General features: G+C 32.8%; 1 protein-coding gene across 2 annotated transcripts in view; it reads left to right on the top strand.

Moving 5' to 3' along the window:
- Window positions 1–19,494, top strand: part of LOC138135022 (putative zinc finger protein 66) — a 194,888-nt gene extending 175,394 nt beyond the window's left edge. For both annotated transcript variants that reach the window (XM_069053660.1, XM_069053659.1), the window contains exons 5-6: window positions 3,142–3,372; window positions 13,338–19,494. In XM_069053660.1, coding sequence (XP_068909761.1) covers window positions 3,142–3,372; window positions 13,338–13,883 — 777 coding nt within the window. In that variant the 3' untranslated portion in view covers window positions 13,884–19,494. The remainder of the gene's footprint in view (window positions 1–3,141; window positions 3,373–13,337) is intronic.
- Window positions 19,495–20,599: the final 1,105 nt, after the last annotated feature.

A 20,599-nucleotide genomic window follows, 5' to 3' on the forward strand; every position in this document is an offset into this window, starting at 1 on the left:
TCCTTGTACGATTGTTACTCCAGTCTCATCAACGTTGTAGATGTCTTGACATTCAAAATGGTAGCGGGTCATTACTTCGTGTAGCAAATCAAAAAACTTGTTGACGTTTTCTTCGTTGAAACTGGTGGTCCGACTAAGGCTAATTGTTCCGAAGTTCGTAAAGGTAAATTTGGATGGCGCTTGATAAACACAGATACCTAACCAGTTAGCCGATGCCATGTTATTCTCAAGCCAGTCTCTTCACGCACCGTTATGTTGTTTTTAACGGCAAATTTGTTGCTTAGTCTCATCACTTTTTTTGTTAAAAGACCAAAGTACATCTTGGAAGCTTCGATCAGGTAGTTTGGCAGCTCTTCTTCCATGGCATGAGGAAAAACCTGCCGATTTCTGACATAGCCGACCTTAGGATTTGGCACTGTATAACTCAGAATTATTGACAAACATTAATTTCAATTATTGTCACCGCAGCTTACCTCTATTTTTCATTTTTTTTACAAAACCTTGGCAGCATCATAAAGTTTACTTCGAACACTTTAGCCACTTTGCGAAGCGATCTTTTGTTCTGTAGAACCTCAACGGCCACGAGAGATGGTAAATTTCCTCCGAGACTCTACTTCTAGCCGTCTTATTTTTGTAATTCCTCATCATGTTAAATTGTCAACAGGATCAAAAGTGAGTAAACTGTTCACTCACTAAGACTGCTACAACCAGCCCCATATGTACTTTTCAAGTTCAAACAGCCATTTCTACATAACCTTCATAATAATCACATGGAAAATATTCTCCATTCGTCAATGTTTGTTCAAGAAAATTACCAGTTATGTCAGAGTTGAACCGTACTTGGGATGAAACAAAGAGTTGACCTTTTAGTATTTACTCAGAGGACATGAAAACACAAAAGTTGAACTCACCTGCCAACGACTGCCTCTATTGCCATGCAAATACATGAGAACATGGGTCAGCCAATAATTAACATAAACATCCAGAAAGCAGGATTCCATTCTCCTCCCAAAAGCGAGCTTGTTAAACACAATGTACTCGTACCTAACAACCAACCCCGGTCTTCCCTACATATATTTCTTTGCAGATTGCAATTGTAAATAAATAAACGTTCAGCTTGTTGTAAATTGTTGTAATTCCTAGTTCTCTTGTTGCAATATTATTAGTACCTACATGAAGGTTCAATAATATTAGTAAAGCCTCCAAAAATCTAAAGTTTACTTTTTAACGTTGAACGGCCATCTTGCTATTTTATGATTTTGACATTTGTCATAGTGCACGGGCGACTCATGTTACACCACAGTGGCACCGGTTAAATATAGGCTAATAATTTCGTTATTTCGCCTTTTTAGGGACGGTTGCACCAACGCCAGTTAAAGTTACTGTAGGTTAAAATGCTTCGTTACTTTAGTTACCTATTGTTACAACAATGTTTTCGTATATTTTAATCTGTAGTTAAATTTAACTCATGTTGGTGCAACCGGCCCTAGAGGCTTTTTTTTTAATAGGGATTATTTTTTAAACAGTCCTGTCACCCAATCGTAATGAGGAAAAATTTCAAATCGACCAATAGCATCAAAATTACACTGACTATTTGCTAGTAGTTAAGTAATTACCGCGACAATGTTTTCGTTGTTAAGGTAGTGCAGCCATTTGTCTCAATATAAACATTAAAAATTCAGCATTATGGAGTACCATTCAGATTTCGCTTTTGAGATTTGACATAGTTTAAAAAATAATCACGCCGAATTACATTCGTGATGTTAAATTTTTCGATAATTTTAACTAGATTAGCACTCATCTTTGTTGCTATTAAGATTTCGTCCACTCGTGAGATTTCTATAGCAACAAAGATTCGTGCATCTAGTTAAAATTATTATCAAAAAATTACCATCACTTATGTAATTATTGTTAATAATTTAATTATTAAGTATTCGCTTCAGATTTGACTCGGTCCAGCCGCCTGGGGACATTTCAACTCCTAAGATTTGAAGTGTTTCAAATCCGGTTACAAAAAAAAAGCCACTTCAACCATTTCTACAGAGAAAAAGCAAAGGCGACTTTCAATCGCTTGAAAATAATTTTTTGCCTGACTAATTTCATGTATTTTAAGTAAATACAATTTTTTTTTAAATTTACTTTTTATTATTGATCACGTGTAAGTTACTCGCATTTTCATTGTTTACATCGATGTTTTGACAATGAAATTCGTTAATAATTTCAATTTGGTGATCATTAATTTCACATTTAATTTCGTTATTATTTTGTGTAATTTGATTATGAAATTAACGTATTAAAATACATTCTTCAGAGGTTTGATGTACTGGAATTTGGAAACAAATATGTTGTTATTATCCACTTTCACCACTGACCTGGCAGTTAACCGGGATTCAGGCGGAACTTCCTCATTATGGGTATTTGCTATCAAGTAATAACAAGCACATAGATAATTATGTGAAGTAGTGACAATCACAATCCCCAAACCTCAGTCAGATTGAGTACTGGTCATCCACCACGCTTGTGTTGTAACTCAAATAATATTTATTATTACAGTCAAAGTGTCCAGGAGACTTAAGGATTATTATTATGTAGTATTATAAGGATAATCATTATTGTTCAATTAAAATAAGTCAACAGGTGGTGGATCATTAATATGTAAACAGGCAATATTTGGCATATAACAGCTATTTATTATACAAGTGTCTTATAAGGCAAATAAGTCAAGAAAGAAATGTTTAGCCACGAGAGCTTGCTCAAGTTGGCTAATGTTTCTTGAGTGACTTATTTGCTGTCAAGGCACGAGTGTAATACATAGTTTTATCCAACACTTCCTTCTGTAACAGTTCTTATTCTTTTTGATGTTCAATACACTGTTCAATTCTCTCTAAACTCATTAATTATAAAAACAGTTTAATTATGGGTTCGTAAGTCCACTAGTGTTTTATAGACCTCATAATATATTGAAAATCGGCATTATTATGACTTCATAATAAACAGGTGTTGGATAAACATAATAAATTGTTTTCTACGTCTCAGAAAATGTATCTGAGGAAGGAGTTTCGTGTAATAGTTTCACACTATCAAACTTGTCGGCTTAAGCTGCCATTTCTGAGATTTCTGACTTTAGTCGTTGGTCTCCAGGGTCCGGACTACAATTCAGAGAGTGAAACTGAAAAAGCAGCTGAAGCAGCTCGTTTAAGTGCGCTTCTCAAGGACTGGGAAACGGCAAGTGCGGGCTCTAGGTCTCTGCCGACCACTCCCAAACGCAGACCCAAACCTCCTCTGACTGAAAAATTACGCGCAGATGGGGTACGATCAGCTGAAATCAGTAGGGACGGACCCAGACCACCGGAAAGAAGTTATGTCTCACAGGTAAGTTCTTACCTTCTTTAAAGTCAGTCCTGTTCAGGTAATAAAAAGAAATCTTAACAAAATATATAATTTATTAATGTAATAAGAGCAACAAATATAAATTTGAATTGGTCTTATCTGTTATTGGGTATCTACAAATAATTGTCAGATCAAATCCATTGGAAAAAAAATATTGGGTAGTATGCATAAGAATAAGCATTTGCTTATACTATATATTTGTCTTTTTCTATCTAATAGAGTTCATGTATTTCTATCTCTCACTAATACAAGTAAAAGCATTTGCTAATGGTTTATGCATATGACCCAATATTGTGCCGCCGAATTTTAATTCATTTATAGGTATACACTGTATGGCGATATGAGTTTTCCCCTGTTGACGGTGTTGATATTAAATAAGTACATAGGTATATTAATGTTAGCGAAAGCAAGACACAGTTGGAACTTGTCTCTAGTTAAAGGCCAATAACCTAATTTGAAAATGTTACATTCAGTGTCAAATTTATTCTACATACCGGGTGTAGAATTGGTTTACGAGACATAGGATTTTACATGTAAAAATAAGGAGATCCAATTATTGGCTCCCCTAATAATTTTATGGCAAAATGGTTAAAATGAAAGTTAGAGAGTATTAAAAGTACTGTCTAATTCCACTCTTTGTTTTTTTCTAACATCTTGTGGTACTGAAAGAAAAGCAAGAAAGGAGTTAAGACAAAAATACTAAAAAGCAGTACTAGGAATGAAATTTGACTTCTAATAATTATTTGTCGGGTGGTTTCACTATTATTTAATTTTCTTTTGATCTGCCCTTCAAATGAACTCATACAGGACTACAGGACGAATGAAAAGGTATATCTATTAAATGTGCAAACTTCTCTCCAATTCTTCGAATTGTTTCTGTGGCTGAAATTGGTCGGTCTGGGAAACCTGAAGCAAATGTTGCTTGGAAGTTTCTTAAAGAAGATCCTCCATAATACCATTTAAAGAAAGAAATAAAATTTCATGCCTAGTAGTACTTTTTAGTATTTTTGTGTTAACTCTTTTCTTGCCTTTCTTTCAGTACTACAAGATGTTAGAATAAAACTAAGATCGAAATTAGACAGTAATTTTAGTTCTCTCTAACTTTCATTTTAACTATTTTGCCATAAAATTGTTAGGGGAGCTAATAATTGAAACTCTTTATTTTTACATGTAAAATCCTATGTCTCGTAAACCAATTCTACACCCGGTATAAAGCGGCACTTTCAAAATCTGATATGTTTTCATAGCAAACTGGACCAGACAATTATGTGAGAGTTAAAATTTAAAGTAATATTTACAAAGAGAAAAAGGAAAATAAAATAAAACCAGTAAGTAGCGTAAAGTATTACACATTTTTTATTGCCAGATATAAAAGATTCTTCACTAGTATTGAGGGAGTGAATATCGTGCCTTCAAATAAATTCGGAATAGAGTAGGCTGTGATTTTATTATGAAGTTGGCGATATACAATTTTAAAGACAACACAGCATCGACTTTAGACAGCACGGTAGGTACACGTGTTTATTTTGATCGTCACATAAAACTATTGACAACTGTCAGTGCTAAACAGTCTACCAACCGTTACTAGAGAAAATATATAAATCACAGCCTTCTCTAATTCCGAATTTATTTGAAGGCACAGTTGCACGGTATTTCGTAGATTGTAATTTTACTTCTCAATAAATAGTAGGTATACCTAGTCCTACAGATACTCTAGTGCTAGTGGAATTCGACTTTGGTTGTAAATTTAACAATAACAACTGAAGAATAAGATTTTTATCATCAAGTAATAACCTTTGTCATAGATACCACTACCACTACCTGGAACATCCCTGCCTGAAGGTAACGTCGCGAACCTCAAACTGACGAACCTCATTAGCATTTATCAGTAGGATTATTGCTGCAGCATAAAATTCTATTTTTCAAGTGACAAACATAAATTTACAACCAAAGTCGAATTCCACTAGAGTTTCTGTAGGACTATATATTGTGTTATTAGCATTAAAAGTGGTACCTACCTACTTTTTACTGCGTGAAAAAAGTACCTACCACTTTTAATCCGACTAACACATACTATTTTTTCTCCAACCAAGTAAAAGACCAATATCATAAAAAGCACGAAACCCATAGGTTAGGTACATTTAAAATTCTTAGACCCGGTTTCATCAACACCAGTTAAAGTTAAGAGTAGGTTAAAATAACAATGTTTTTCTTCAAACGTCCGTAAATTATGACATTATCCTGCTGCATTGATAATGCTGAAGTGTCACTTCATTGTCATGGCATCTAACGAGCTGACGAGCGGCAGATAAAGTTATTATCTCCGCTGAGAGCGGCAGATAAAGTTAAACTCCGCTGAGGGCGTCCGTGAAGTTATTATCTCCGCTGATGAGCGGCAGTAAAGTAAACTAAATCATTTGAAATTTATACCTGGTTTCTTAACATGTCTTAAATAATTTGTTATGAAGGTTTGAAGAAAAAATAGTACATATATGTTATTCGGAGCAAAAATGGTTTTATGTGCTTTGGCTGGTTTGTCTGCCTCACTGCGTTCGGCAGCCAATCTACCAGCCGCAGCACATAAAACTTCATTTTTGCTCCTCATAACATAATATAATACTATTTCGTATATTTTAATTTGTAGTTAAATTTAATTCACGTTGGTGCAACCGGCCCCAAAGCAAACGTTTTATTGAAATATTCGTGTAACCAAAAAGACAGTTTTGGCTTTTGTTTTGTTTACATAATGCTAAAAATGTTTTACAATGTTAAATTTCGCTATAAATAAGTAAATAAATACATAAATTATAGTGTTGCCGTTATAACTTTTTATCTGCTCCGCCCACTAAAATTGACCAATCAGAATCAAAGCCAGATTCAATCTGTACAACTTTTCATCACATTTGCCACGTAAAAAAGTTAAGGTTAGAATTTTGCTGTCAAGTCCACAATTATTGTTTTAGGTTCTAAAAAATAAAATGTCATTAAGACAATTCGAATGTCAGAAATTTTTACTGTGTAAATCAGATCGTCTTAACAACCTATTTGATTGGTAACTAAGAAAATGAAATGGGCGGGGCAGATAAAATGTTACGTTGTCCTTAGTATAGGTAGTTATTTTCTTCAAATCAACGAAGTGTTAAACTATCGGGTGTTCATTTAATGTTCTGGTAGCATCACCTATGAAAATCTTTTGTTTTGAAAAACGGATGTCGCAGCGTATAAAATACAACATAACCTCACTACATACTACAAAATAACAGCATGACACGAAGTATGATAAAAAAGTAACAAATTAATCAATTTATTATATGAGGTGCTGGAAATAGTTGGCAATAATTCTTGCACCACCGTCATACAACTGTATGATTAGGTAGGGGAGACTCGGGTAAGAAGAACCACTTTATTTTAAATGCTTGTGAAAAACTCCGGTGACATTGTTTATTTCTTGAAAACCGGGGAAATAAAGTTTAGAAGTAAAGAGGATGTCGCAAAATTAACGTATTCCAAGTCGGGGGTCTTGTAGGGAAAAATCTTAGGACTCACTAAAAAATAAAATAAAAAACATAGAGGGAGTCTTTACAAAGATATATGGGTTTGAAGGTTCAAACTTTTCATCATGTTTTCTTCAAATAAAAAATATGAATGGTTGACATTCATTTTGAATAATGGTGAGGATGATTATGTAAAATATTAAAATATAAATGAAAAGCCATTTCTTGAAAAAACAACTTTATCTCGAAAAAATAAAAGTTTTATTTTTCCAATTTTTGTTCAAAAGGGAAGTACTACATAGCTAGAATATTAATCGGGTACTACTTTTGAGCAAATATTGGTAACTTTGATATTTTTTTCAAAGTGACAGCAATTTTTTTTACATTTTTACTTGTCAACAGGATGTCCCCTACTAAGCTCCGAACTCGGAATACGATAATTTTAAGACACCCTGTATTTCAAAATACTCCTAAGATTTACCCAACATTACCAAAAATTAAATTATTGTTTAAAAAAAATATGAACAAAATGTTACATTTGGTTCTTTTTGTCCAAACCCATGGGCATTAGGAACCACTGCCTCGGGCAAAAATAACCTTAATATAAAATTCCTGTGGGCTCAAGGAACCGCGTAGTATTTCATGCGAAATTTGCAATCAATAGCTACTCTTATTTTAGTATGCTTTACACCGAAGATTTGCAATTATCGCAGATGTAGATGCCAGTGTTATTATCTGCACATAACTGACACATATTACACTCAATCCACGGTTCGCCATATTTAGAGTTTCCGTATGTGTCACCACAAACCAGGCAGAGTACATTTTGTTCATTAGGATCTAACTACATATTTCTTTTACACGTCATTCGGTCATTTTATCAGGTAATTTAGTTTTTCGCACTTTTTGGTTTGGTTTTGCTTTTTGATTTCTCAATGCTTCTTTAACAGCTGTACTGCTTTTGGTAAAAGTTTTATTGCATAAATTGGTGTAACACTTTGCTATATCTTTGTTAGCTGTGTCAACATTTTCATCATTGATGTGATATGAGCACGTAGGAATAGGTGAGATTGAACGACTGCGATCTACATAATGTGTAGTTTTTTGGGTAGGACTTATGAAACATGATGGAATGGGCGAAGTTGGAGGAGTATGATGTTTCACATAACATTCAATACTTTTCTGGATTTGTGGTTTGTTAAAACCGCATGCACGCGCAATAGTTGTAGGTTCTGGAGCCCTAAGGCTTAATTCAGGGTGCCTTCGCATAAAGTTAGAATACCACTGTTCACCAGCTCTTTCGTTTTAAAAATTATGAACAAGATTGAGATTTGAGTTGCAAATTCATAACCTAAAGTGCATAAATCTTGTTTAGTTAAACGTTAAACCATAAAAACGAGCATCCATTTCCTGTATGTGTTTCACAAATTGCTGCTCCATGTAGTCAGAGAATATAGGTCTAAACCTCCCAAGGTCTTTTTTAGAAGATTGTTTTATTACATGTTTTCTTAAAGTTGGAAATTGGTATTGAATTTTCCCTTTCATTTATTGCATTTATTGCACGAGACATTGGTTCTTCTGTCTATCCTTTATACTTGACCACTTTTTTTTTTACATACACAATACAAAATAATGAATACTAAGTTACAACCTATAACGGGCAAAAACAAACGGGCAATTGGAGCCGGCTTCTTTTACCTGGTTCCTCTTCCTCTTGCACAATTAACATAGAAAGTAACTGATTTTATTTCACACAAAAGAAATTATTTCTATGGCAAAACTCTTTACAGGTTAGAAAGAGCGCGAAATCCCCTTTTACCAAAAGAAGTTCGGAAATGATATTTTTGTTTTGTTTAGAAATGATTTCTGTTTGTCTGAGCTACAATCATCGATTCAACACGTACATACTCTTTGTTTTGTGCGTAAAACATGAAAAAAACGGACAGATGATACTGAAAAATGTTCTCCACACGCAGCCATTTGAGTTTATTTATTTTGTAGAAATGTGATCGTATTTACAAAGCTTGAAGATAAATCTACAACAGCAGCTTTGAATTTTCTGTAATCTGGATTTGGTTTTCGGATCTAAGCAAGGATAGTAAATAATTAAGCAGCAATTAAATGTGAGAGCACAAGGGACTCACATAGTTTTTTTCTCATTTTAAAGTTTAAAATGTAAATATCTGGCCAGTAGTTGAACTGATTTAGAATCTGTTATTGGTAGATCCATGGTAATTCCCATTGAAATAAACTTACTTGAAGGTGAATAAACCGGGCCTTAATACAAGGTGACTGACGAAAAACCTTTGATGCTGTATCTTGCTTATTTTTTATCCGATTTGAATAAGTGACACATCAAATGAAATAATTTAGAAAACACTTCATTACCAACTAAATAAAAAAAAATATATTGCGTCCAGTTTTTGACAGATGAACATCAGCTTCTTTTTTTCAAATAGCACTGTACATTTTTTTTTATTCAGTATTGTAGAGATTTGTCTTCTGAATATAAAAATGCAAAGAACTATACCCATTCATTAAACAAAAGTCAAGAAATTAAAGAGTAAATGTACAAAATTTAAAAATCAAGTGACCAAAATAAACAAGAGAGAAGTTTGTTCTAAATGCTCGAAATGACTAAGTAAGCTCTGAATATTCATTTGTCAAAACAGTTTCATGATAATAATAATAATAATATTGCTTTGGAAGAAAATTTCCAAAGACGATTTAGTGTTAACGTGTGGTGTGGCATTTTTGGAGATAGCATGGACTAGTGGGTCCCTTTTTTATTGATAGCAGTCTCAATCAAACAAAATATCATATTATTTATTATCAAACGAAATAAGCAACTTTCTGGATGAGATACCATTAGCAGTGTTGAACAGAGTCGTGTTTCATCAGGACGGCGCCATACCACATAATGCACACATGAATTTTGTATTTTTAAATCATTTAAATTATGTTGGTGAACGTTGAATGGGTGCTCATGGAGCTATTCGATGGCCCGTTAGATCCCCAGATTTGGATACATTGGATTTCTTTATATTCATTGGAAACTTTCGAGACAATGTTTATTTGACCCCACCAGGTACCCAAAAAGAGTTAAAAAAAAGAGTAGTGCGAGTATGTCAGGGAAAACCCCGACATTTTTTGCTGAATGCAAAAGTGGGCATTTCTAGAAGGTATCGACAGTGTCTGCAACAGCATTGAGGAAATTTTGAGCAACCAGAATAGATTTTGTATTGTTTACAAATTTGATTACTTGATTTTTGATTTTCAATTTTTTTCAATTAAAATACATTTTTTGTTTTTTCTTTTAATGTACGAATATTCAGAAGAAAATTCTTTATAAGAACGAATAAAAAAATATATAGAGTGTAATTTGAAAAAAAAAAAAGTTGGCTATCGTCTGTCAAAAAATAGATGTCGAAAAAAATATCGAATAGGATATCAAATTATTTCATTTGATGTGTCATTTATTCAAATCGCATAAAAAATAAGTAAGATACAGCGTCAAAGGTTTTTCGTCAGTCACCCTGTATATGTAATCTTTGGGTCATCTCGAATGTCTAGAAAGGCTGTTCCGCTAGAAATAACTATAATTGCAACAACAATGCAGTAAAAAGTAAAAGTACTAATTCACTGCAGATTTATACAGGGTGTCTCAAAATTCGCGAATTCCGAATTCAGAGCGTTGTCGGGGATCACTTCAGTAGTCCAAATATAGAAATTAAAAAAAAAAATCAGGACTCCCTTCACAAAGATACATTGGTCTGAAGGTGCACTCTTTGAACTGCGTTTTCTTCAAATACGGGCTGAAAAGTTCAGTGTTTAGTATTATTTATGGTGTAGACTGTAGATGATTGTGGAAAATAATAACTTAAATTTTTTTAATTTTTCTTAAAAATGGAACGGCAACCTAGCTAGAATAGTATTTTGTCACTGCGGATATGAAGGCTATGTATTGAACAAAATTAGTGCTTATATTTTCTAAGTATTTTTCGAGCTCCACTGGGTCCTTCTCTACCACGCTCTGAATTCGGGATTAGCGAATTTTGGGCTCCCCGTAGGTAGGTATATTTAATTTATACAGGGTGAAATCGATATATTCAGAATATTAATACCCCAGGGTCTTCAGACCATTTGTGAAAATCACGTGAATTCAGTTTTGCGCTTTCATCCGCATGAGGGCAGAAACGCCATGTAGGTACGGTTTAACCACAAAAGTTGAGTACGCCACTGACATTACGTTAGAAAGAATAACAAGATCAAAAAGTTATCGAGTACAACGCAAAAAGGTGCAAAAATTGTCTGGTTTTCATTCATAGTATTCTTACACATTTTTGCAGCTCTGTTTGTTTAAAGTGTTTTTGGGCTATTTTTTGTTTATAGTACGGTTTTGTGACTCTGTTTTGCGGTTTCGATTTACTAGAGCTTCCAGAAACCTCTCGTTTGGGATCGAATTTAGTTAAATTGGACTTGAAATGAATTTAAAATGTTTAACCACATTTTCGTTTGATTCACTCATTGAAGATACTATAGCTTACATATTATGATGCATTTCAGTTTCACCCTGTATATTTATAAGGTTTTAATTTTAAAATAGATCAGTTGTAGGTATAGTTTTTGTAACAATGAATTTATCAAATGTGATATAGTCCACATTATACATGAGAAGATACACCAATTTGATATGTTTGTTTGTAGCATAAACTAATACATAGTAATTACTTAATAACTTACAACCAACAAACATTTTCGTTAATATCATTTATATGAGTCTTTACCTTCCAGCTTTCATATTTTACTACACTTCCCTTGTGCACTTGACACTGACATGCAATTTAATTACATTATGCATAATTAATTATTATTTTGAATACAAGACGTTTTCGTAACGAAGTGAATTAATATGTATTTGTTCCATTTACGTTTGCTAAAGTTTACAGAAATACGTAAACCAAAGAAGTTATCGATTACATTTTTGTACGATGTGATCACTTTGGCCCAGTTATTATAAAAAATGTTTGAATTAAAAAAAGATATCTGAATGTCACTTACTCTAATATTATTCTAAAAAAAATGTCTTCAGACTTTTTTTTTGTTTATTTAAAATATACACTCCCCACAACAATTATCGCATAACATGTAAAATTTGAACTTTAACTTAATCTTTTTTCTGTGTTATCCTTCCGACAATGGAATTGTATAAAATCCATATTGCACATACCAACATATGGAGTTGAGTAACGAGATGGTTCTGGAATGTCTTGCATACAGTCAACAATTAACACAAGCAATGCAAAAATCAATTATCATTCCAATATAGAGTTGAAATCTTCTTGAAGATTAAATTTAGTCTGTTTATACCAAATGTTTGCAGACCATTTGCTATATAGGTACTTAAGAAACAAAGTGATGCGATAATTGTTGTGCGGTGTGTACATACGTATTTGTTCTAATAATATGTAAAATCTGTATCTGAACATTTTTTATTGTGTTCTTAGTGCACTACCTAACAATAAAACCACACTGTGGAAGAATAATTTAGTCATTAAGATTTTAAGATAATTTATATTGTAAGCAAAAGACATAAAAAATGTCTTTTTAAGTATTTATTTTAACAGTATTAATTCAATACTATAATTGATTAATTATTTAACTCTTTGCTGCTTCATTTTATTAAGCGATTGGAGATATTTTATATTAAATCGATAAAAAAAAGTGAACTGATGCAAGTGGTGATTTCTCAAGAATATAAAGAAAGAAAGAAAGACAGTCCAAACCTAGTTGTTTAAGTTGTTTTACTGTCGGTTTCAACAATTTTTAATATATTTTACCTATTAGTTGATAAATAGGTATCAAATATTGGTAGCATCAAGCACTGCTGTCAAATGTCGAAAGCAGACGCAGGTCATGTCGATTTCTTGATTCGGACTAAGCTCATCGGAGTATAATAAAAAAAAATGGACTATATATCTATAGTCATGGCTTACTGCGAGTGAGTTTTTATTGGAACACACGATATCACTATAAAAGCAATCACTGAAATTAGCGAGTCAGTTTATTTTCGAAAACATTTTTAGAAATTTACCTCAGGGATCAGTTGTCGTATTAAAATTTTTATGCGGTCCATTTATAATGGAAGAAATATTTTTTGTGAAGAATTTACCGATTTACAACTAAGTATGTATAACATTTTATTGTTTGCCTTACATCAAATATGTATACTTTTACTGAACGCGCGTTTCAACAGCAAAGCTGTCAACATCAGAACGACGACATAAAAATTTAGCGAGTAGCCAAAATATTTTCACGGTTGTAGATTTGTTAAAACTGATCTTTAACGTGGTGTAAAATGTCTGTTGTCGCAGAATTATTGATGAAATGCAAAAAATTATTAATTTCACTTTTATCGTCAATCCACCCTCATTAATTCCACGTTTGTTTCAGATACCACAAAGTGTGATTCATCAATCGTACGGTGTAACGCAAGTATCCTATAGACAAGTAAATTACACCAATCCCAACTATATATCTCAGAATAGTCCCCACCAAATGTCTTATCCATCGGCAATGCAGTATCAAGCCATCAGCCCGATGTACACCAGTCAGCCCACCTATCAACCGCCCCCACCCCGACAGTATCCTAGCTACAATCAACATGGCAGTCCTATCAAAACCTACATGAACAACTCACCAAAACACATTCCTTACGATCAACCCGCATATAGCCCCACTCATAAGCTGTACGGCCCTCCGGTGCAAGTAGTCAAGCCAGTCTACAGCAACGGGGAGTTGCTGCAACAGCAATTCTACAACCAAATGCAGTATCAACAGTACAAAGAAGCAAGGGATCAAGTTCTGGTACAGAACCAACCGCAAGCTGGCTACAGAATGCAAAGAAACTACCAAAGTACCGTTACCATACCCATAGTGGTGCAGAATCAACAGAACGACGTTAACGCTCTGCATCGGAAACAGTACGAACTTACGTGATCATATCTATAAACTATGGAAATTAGCTGTTTTATGTACCTCTCTACAGAAGTTGTGCCACAGTTTCTGTTAGCTATAACTTGAGAAGTAAATAACGAAACAAAATTTTCTGTTAGTTCGAGTTTGGAGTTATTCTTTAAAAGCAGAGTAAAAGTAAACAATACCTACCTATCTTGTTAAAATGTTGACAAGCACAAGCCGTGACTGAAAGTTGATAGCAATATTGATTCGTTATTTATTTCTTGATACAAATAATGTAAATTAAAACTATCCATAGACTTTAATAGCAAATTAGTGCGAAACTAGTTGATTTGTTACTTGGAAAAAGATCAATGAAAGTGACCCATAATTATTACTCTTTGTCGTGCAAACTAATAAAATTTTATCGTTGGGCATTATAAATAGCCATCAAAGATAATAAATTGATTTATACACTACAGTACCGATGGAAATGTATTGATGTAATTAATTGTTAAAATGTCTGTTAATTCAAGATGAAAGGATGCTTTTAATAGAATTGTTTAAGCCTGTGGAAAATTATTAGGTTGACCTAAATAATTGGTTTAAGCATACATGAAGTGTGGATTTTGCTGTGCTTAAGGCTTACCAGTTTATTAAGTATCAAATCAACTGAAATTTACATTAAGTATACAGGGTGACTGACAAAAAACCTTTGACGCTGTATCTTACTTATTCTTTATCCGACTTGAATAAATGACACATCAAATGAAATATGTAGTTCGAAATAGTATATTATTCACCAAGGTGAAGAAGTTCATGATTATAGCCAGAGCGCCAAGATTAGAGCCCGAGGCGTGCCGAGGGTTCTAAGGCGCGAAGGCTATAAGGGACTTCTTCACCGTGGTTTATATACTATTTTTTTCACTACTAGATACATTAAAATCTTTTCTGATAATAATTATTAATCAAATTATTTTGTCTGATGCGACGATCCAAGTTCTCATTTTTCAACGGTTGCTATGAAAATCGTTTACGTTAACCAATGAAATCAACGAAAATCTTTCGTTGCTAAGTGACGGATGTTCATTATTGACCTTGGTTTGAACCCTTCACCACCCGGCGGCACGGCAATTTTGCCGGAGCACATACACTATTACGGATATTACTATCAAGTAATAGTGCAGTGCTGTTCAACATAATTACCGGCGTCTCGTCTCCACATTTTGACTTTGTTGTGTTTTATTATGTTCTGTGTCAATGTTAAGGAACTTCCTTAAGATGTGACATGAGTATAATAATATACCTTTTTGAATTTCAACTACCAATGTGTTACCTAAATCTGGAATTTTTAAATTTTTAAAAAGAGTTTGCGGTACTATTCCCGTTGGTGAAATTATAAGTGGTAAAATCGAAATTTTTTCTAAACACCAAAGATTTCTCATAGCAACGGAGAGCTCTAAAATAAAATTTTTGTGTTATATGTCTGTGTTATATTATGTGAATTTAGAACAGCTATATCTAAAAGATATGCTTGCTTTTGTTGTTTATTTAAAATAATAATGTCTGGTCTGTTATGCTTAATATGAATGTCAGTTAAAACTGTTCGATCAAAATATAATTTGTAACCTTGGTTAATAATGAAAATTATTATTATTAAACCTAGGGAGAGAAATTCTACTTCTGGGGTCGGTTCGAGAGTCAATAATGACGCCTTTCTGAGACTAGTAGTCAAAAAAACACTTTATTATTATCCTATTCGATATATTTTTCCACATTTATTTTTTGACAGATAACCAACTTTTTTTCAAATTACACTCTATATAGGTATGTATGTATATATTTTTATTCGTTCTTATAAAGAATCTTTTTCTGAATATTTGTACTATTGCGATCAAAAAATTTTGGACACTAATGTCATCCTGCTGTCATACATTCTAAAACGACCCTTATGTATTAATAACCTCAATTTTGATTGTGTCAATTTTGAAAATGTGAATGTCAGATTTACCGAAAAAATATTCAAGAAGTTTTAAAAATCAGACAAATGGAACAGAACGAGGTTTTAATTAATAAAAAATATAAAATAAATACCCAAATGTACTCGTATATTAAAAAAAATATATTTTAAACGGGTGTCATATTGACAACAATTTCATCTTTCATGTGACAGTTTCAATAAAGCATGATTTAGAGTAATTTTTTTAATGTGACGAAAGTTTGATGTCCAAAATTTTATGATCGTAATAGTACATTAAAAGAAAAAACAAAACATGTATTTTAATTGAAAAAAATTGAAAATCAAAAATCAAGTACCTAATCAAATTTGTAAACAATACAAAATCTATTCTAGTTGCTCAAAATTTCCTCAATGTTGTTGCAGACACTGTCGATACCTTCTAGAAATGCCTACCTTTGCATTCAGTAAAAAATTTCGGGGTATTTCCTGACAGACTCCTTTTTCTTAATACTTTTTGGGTACGGTTGGTGAACAAAAAAAACTGGGACACGCAAAATATCTTACATTTGTATCAAGCTCTTAATTGTCAAAATAAAGTCAAAATAAAACTGACTTTTACAATCACTATTGACAGTTATCTTGTCAGCTGTAATGCCGAATCTAACTGAATTCCAAAAACACCTAATTAGACAACACTTTGGGGAGGGCATTATCATACGAGCAATTGCTAACGAGCTAAACGTTAGCAAAAATACTGTTTTGTTCGTCAAAGAAATATTTGTAAGTATCACACGTAGCAATTTTGTCTTATAAATCATAAACAATGCACTTCTTCAAGTGGAGTTACATAAGGTAGAGTCCCTAAAATTCTTGCAGCATTTCCACGTTGAATTGCCAATGAGATTCTTTGGTAGAAGAAAAATTTTGCTCTGGAATCTCCGGATTCAATCATAAGTTTTGCACCAATGAAATCAATCAATGTTTTACATTCCTAACTCCATGGACCTAACGTTTCGAAAGCTAATGCTTTAAAAATATAATTTGCAGACTTTAAATTTTGATATTTCTCATGTTTTCGTTTACTTGCTTCTTCGGCAGGTGATCCTGCAATTATGGAAGTTTTTCTTATGTAAGAATCAGCCAAAGTGTCAACACATGTTACATCCCATATTAGGCGTGGACCGTTACTCCATGGAATCAGTGTAGCACCATCAGGTCTTTTACCATCGTCTCTCAAGAGAGGAGGAAATGTGGATAGAACTTAAGACTCGCTGGATAATTTGATTTAGATCCGAATGTCTTAAAAATCTGCCCTTATTTTTAGGACAACTAAGTCCGTGACGGCCATCATTTGCAACTCTAAAGCCGCAATGGCAAGTATGTTTCTCAAAAATTTCACAACCAAAGCGATTTGCTACACATATTTGTAAAATCTTGTTATCCATAAAAGTACCGATGTTTCTTGAAGGAAAGGCATGAAGCCAAGCATTGGATTCCTTTCTTTGTGCGGCAAGAAAACGAGCTGGATCAATTTTATCACAAAGATTAATTTCATTGGCGATTAGTCTTGTTGTATTGATTATATCCCAGCCTTTTTGTAAAAATGTTTCCGTTGGAAATGTTTTACCATTTAATTCAATCCATAATCCAATAGCTTCTTCAGCAACACTAACCTTTTTGTCCGTTTTTGGTAATATTTGAAAGACTAGGTCGTGAACACCATGTATTGAACCAAGGAAGGCTGGGAGAGAGATATCTTCAATTTTCCTAATACCAAGACCACCATTCGAAATAGGAAGTGAAGCAAGAGTCCATTGATTTTCATTAAACTTAATATTTAAAATTTTTTGTAAACTATTACGAATAGCATTGTCTATTGATTTAATACAATTGGGAAATTTCCAGAAGGGAGATGTTCTAAGTAAAAAATTTAATCTTGGAACAAAGAGACAATTTTTTACCAAAAAATAAGCCGTGTGCGAGTTTAAATTTTCTTGTTCAATATTTTTCAAACGAAGAAAAACTTTTTCAATTTTCTTTTTGGCAATGAAATCAAAACCATCTTCAAAAATTGGGCTTCCAAGTAATTCTAAATTATTTTTGTTTACTACTAGAATTTCTGATGTTAGCGATTTGAATTTTCTTAAGGCATCTTCATCAACAGTATCAGAACAGAAAAAAAGTTCACATTTATTTGGGTTAATATGTAGACCTACTTCCTTGGCCGTGTTGATAATTCTTTTGAAATTTTCAAAAACAATATCAGGAACGTCAGCTATTGTTGCGTCATCTAGATACCATACGTTTAATTCAGTTGTAATTGACTCAACTATAGGATGGACTGTTCAGCTGAAGGCCATTGGTCCGCAAGGATCTCCTTGTTGGCATCCAACTACTGAAGGTATTATATAGTTTCCAAAGAAAAGGTGTGAAGGTTCTCTATAGCACTGATTCAAAAAATGAAATAATGACGGAGTTTTATCCTTTACTTGTTGCAACATACTATCTCTTTCGATAGAGTTAAAGGCATTTGAGAAGTCAATTTTTAAAAGTATTTTTCCAAAATTCTCTGGGTTATGAACATAGGTATGTCCTGACAGAATGAATACAGCTTTCACAACCAAGTTTTGTAGCAACTCCAAGTTGATTTGGTGTCAAATAAGAATGTAGATCGCTCTGCAGTTTATAACATCTTATGTCTTATGTCATCACACCATAGTTAACCTATTTGTTAGCAACCCTGAATTAAACGGTGCAAATTTGCCAAATTTGAATTTGAACAGTTGTAATTTTTGTCCCAGTTTTTTTGTCTACCGACCGTACCTGGTGGGGTCAAATAGTCTCAAAAGTTTCGAATGAATATAAAGAAATCCAATGGATTCCATTCTATCTCCAAAAATGCCACGCCACACGTTAACACTAAATCTACTGGAAATTTTCTCCCACAGCAATATTATTATTATCAAACTGTTTTTGGCTTACTTAGCCATTTCGAGCATTTAGAACTTTTCTCTCGTTTATTTTGCTCACTTGATTTTTAAATTTTGTACATTTACTCTTTGATTTCTTGACTTTTGTTTAATGAATGGGTATAGTTCTTTGCAATTTTTATATTCAGAAGACAAATCTGACATACTGAATAAAAAAAAATGCACAGTGCTATTTGAAAAAAAGAAGCTGATGTTCATCTGTCAAAAACTGGAGGCAAGAATTTTTTTTATTTAGTTGATATTGAAGTGTTTTCAAAATTATTTCATTTGATGTAACATTTGTTCAAATCGGATGAAAAATAAGCAAGATACAGCATCAAAGGTTTTTCGTCAGTCACCTGTATATTTAATAAGTAGAAGAATTATTATATACATATTTGTTAGGTAAACTCTTTAAAATGTGATATTGTAGAGTTAGAATTGCCATTTATGTATAAATGTTTCATGTGAAACGCCAAATGTGGCGCTTTTGCTTTTCATTTTAGTATACGTATCATCGCAATAACAATAAAATCTAATTTTTTTATATTGTTGAACAGTTTGCAGCAGTATTAAATTCTATGAATATAAGTGTCCAATACCATATCGATATTTATACACACATACCAAATATTTTATAGAAAGATCTAACAGAAGAGATGTATTTATTTGTAAAGTAAGATGCATTATGTTTAACTTTATGTAAATAAACTATCAATATTAATTTAATTCTTTTCCCGACAAAACGAGACCACATCGTTAACATTTGAAATTTTACCTAAGTATGTACCTATATTTTTTGTACATTTTTACTAGTTTATTTTTTAAATACCTCATGGTACAATAATTTTACAGGTATGATACTCAGGTCGAGAAAATTCGTTTAGTTCGCGCAATGACGTCATCATGAGAGTATCCGTCCATAATTACACACGGGATTGTATTTAGTTAAAATAAAAATATAATAAAAGAGGGTAAAAACATAACAAATAATGGAGAACATTAAAAATATTAGAAAAGAGGGTGAAAGATTTAAAACGAAAAATATAAATAAATTAGCTGACCTGACAGACGTTGTCTTGTCCAAATTTCAATACCTAAATTTTTTTGTGAAGTTGTGAAAAGCTATTGAAAATGTGCAAACAAAGTAAAAATGAGGAATTTTACATGTGAGATGAATTCTATCGGCAGTATTCTACACTGCTGAAATCCTGGAAATGTGTGATGTGCCTGGAATTGGGAGTTGGAACCATGCGGTTTTGTCTATGAACTCTCAAAGAAATGTCATCTCTATTTTACCCATACAGTTGCCACATTAATTTTCATACATAGTTGCCAGATTTATCCACAATTATTTTGAATCACCCAATATTTACATTTCGATTGCAAGATCGATGTTCAAGTACACAATAAATTGGAATAGAAATAAAACAACTATGTACTACATTTGTTCGACAGATCGCGAAACAACACAAAAGTAAAAGCAAATGTAATTTTATTTTAATTTACTGGATTGCGTTTTTCCAGGTTTTTCTTCAAATATTCCAGATTTTTTTTTCGATTGAAAACAAAAGAAAAAACATCAAGCAAATATGTAGCTCCTATTGTCAGTTATGATCGAGAGGGCATACAAAAATTATAATTTTTGAAATTTGTCCGAATTTTCCGACTTTCCTTTGTAATTGTCCTGAATTTTTTTTCCGAAAACTTATCCAAAACCCTAACAAACAAAACCAAAAAAGAATTACGCATTGCCATCGTTCGAATCCTGAGTTATGGTCTTGAGTTCAATAGTTCATACAAAAAAGCACTTTCAGGTTTCGCCGAAT

This window comes from Tenebrio molitor, chromosome 7 (genome assembly GCF_963966145.1).
Source record: "Tenebrio molitor chromosome 7, icTenMoli1.1, whole genome shotgun sequence".
NCBI lineage: Eukaryota > Metazoa > Arthropoda > Insecta > Coleoptera > Tenebrionidae > Tenebrio > Tenebrio molitor.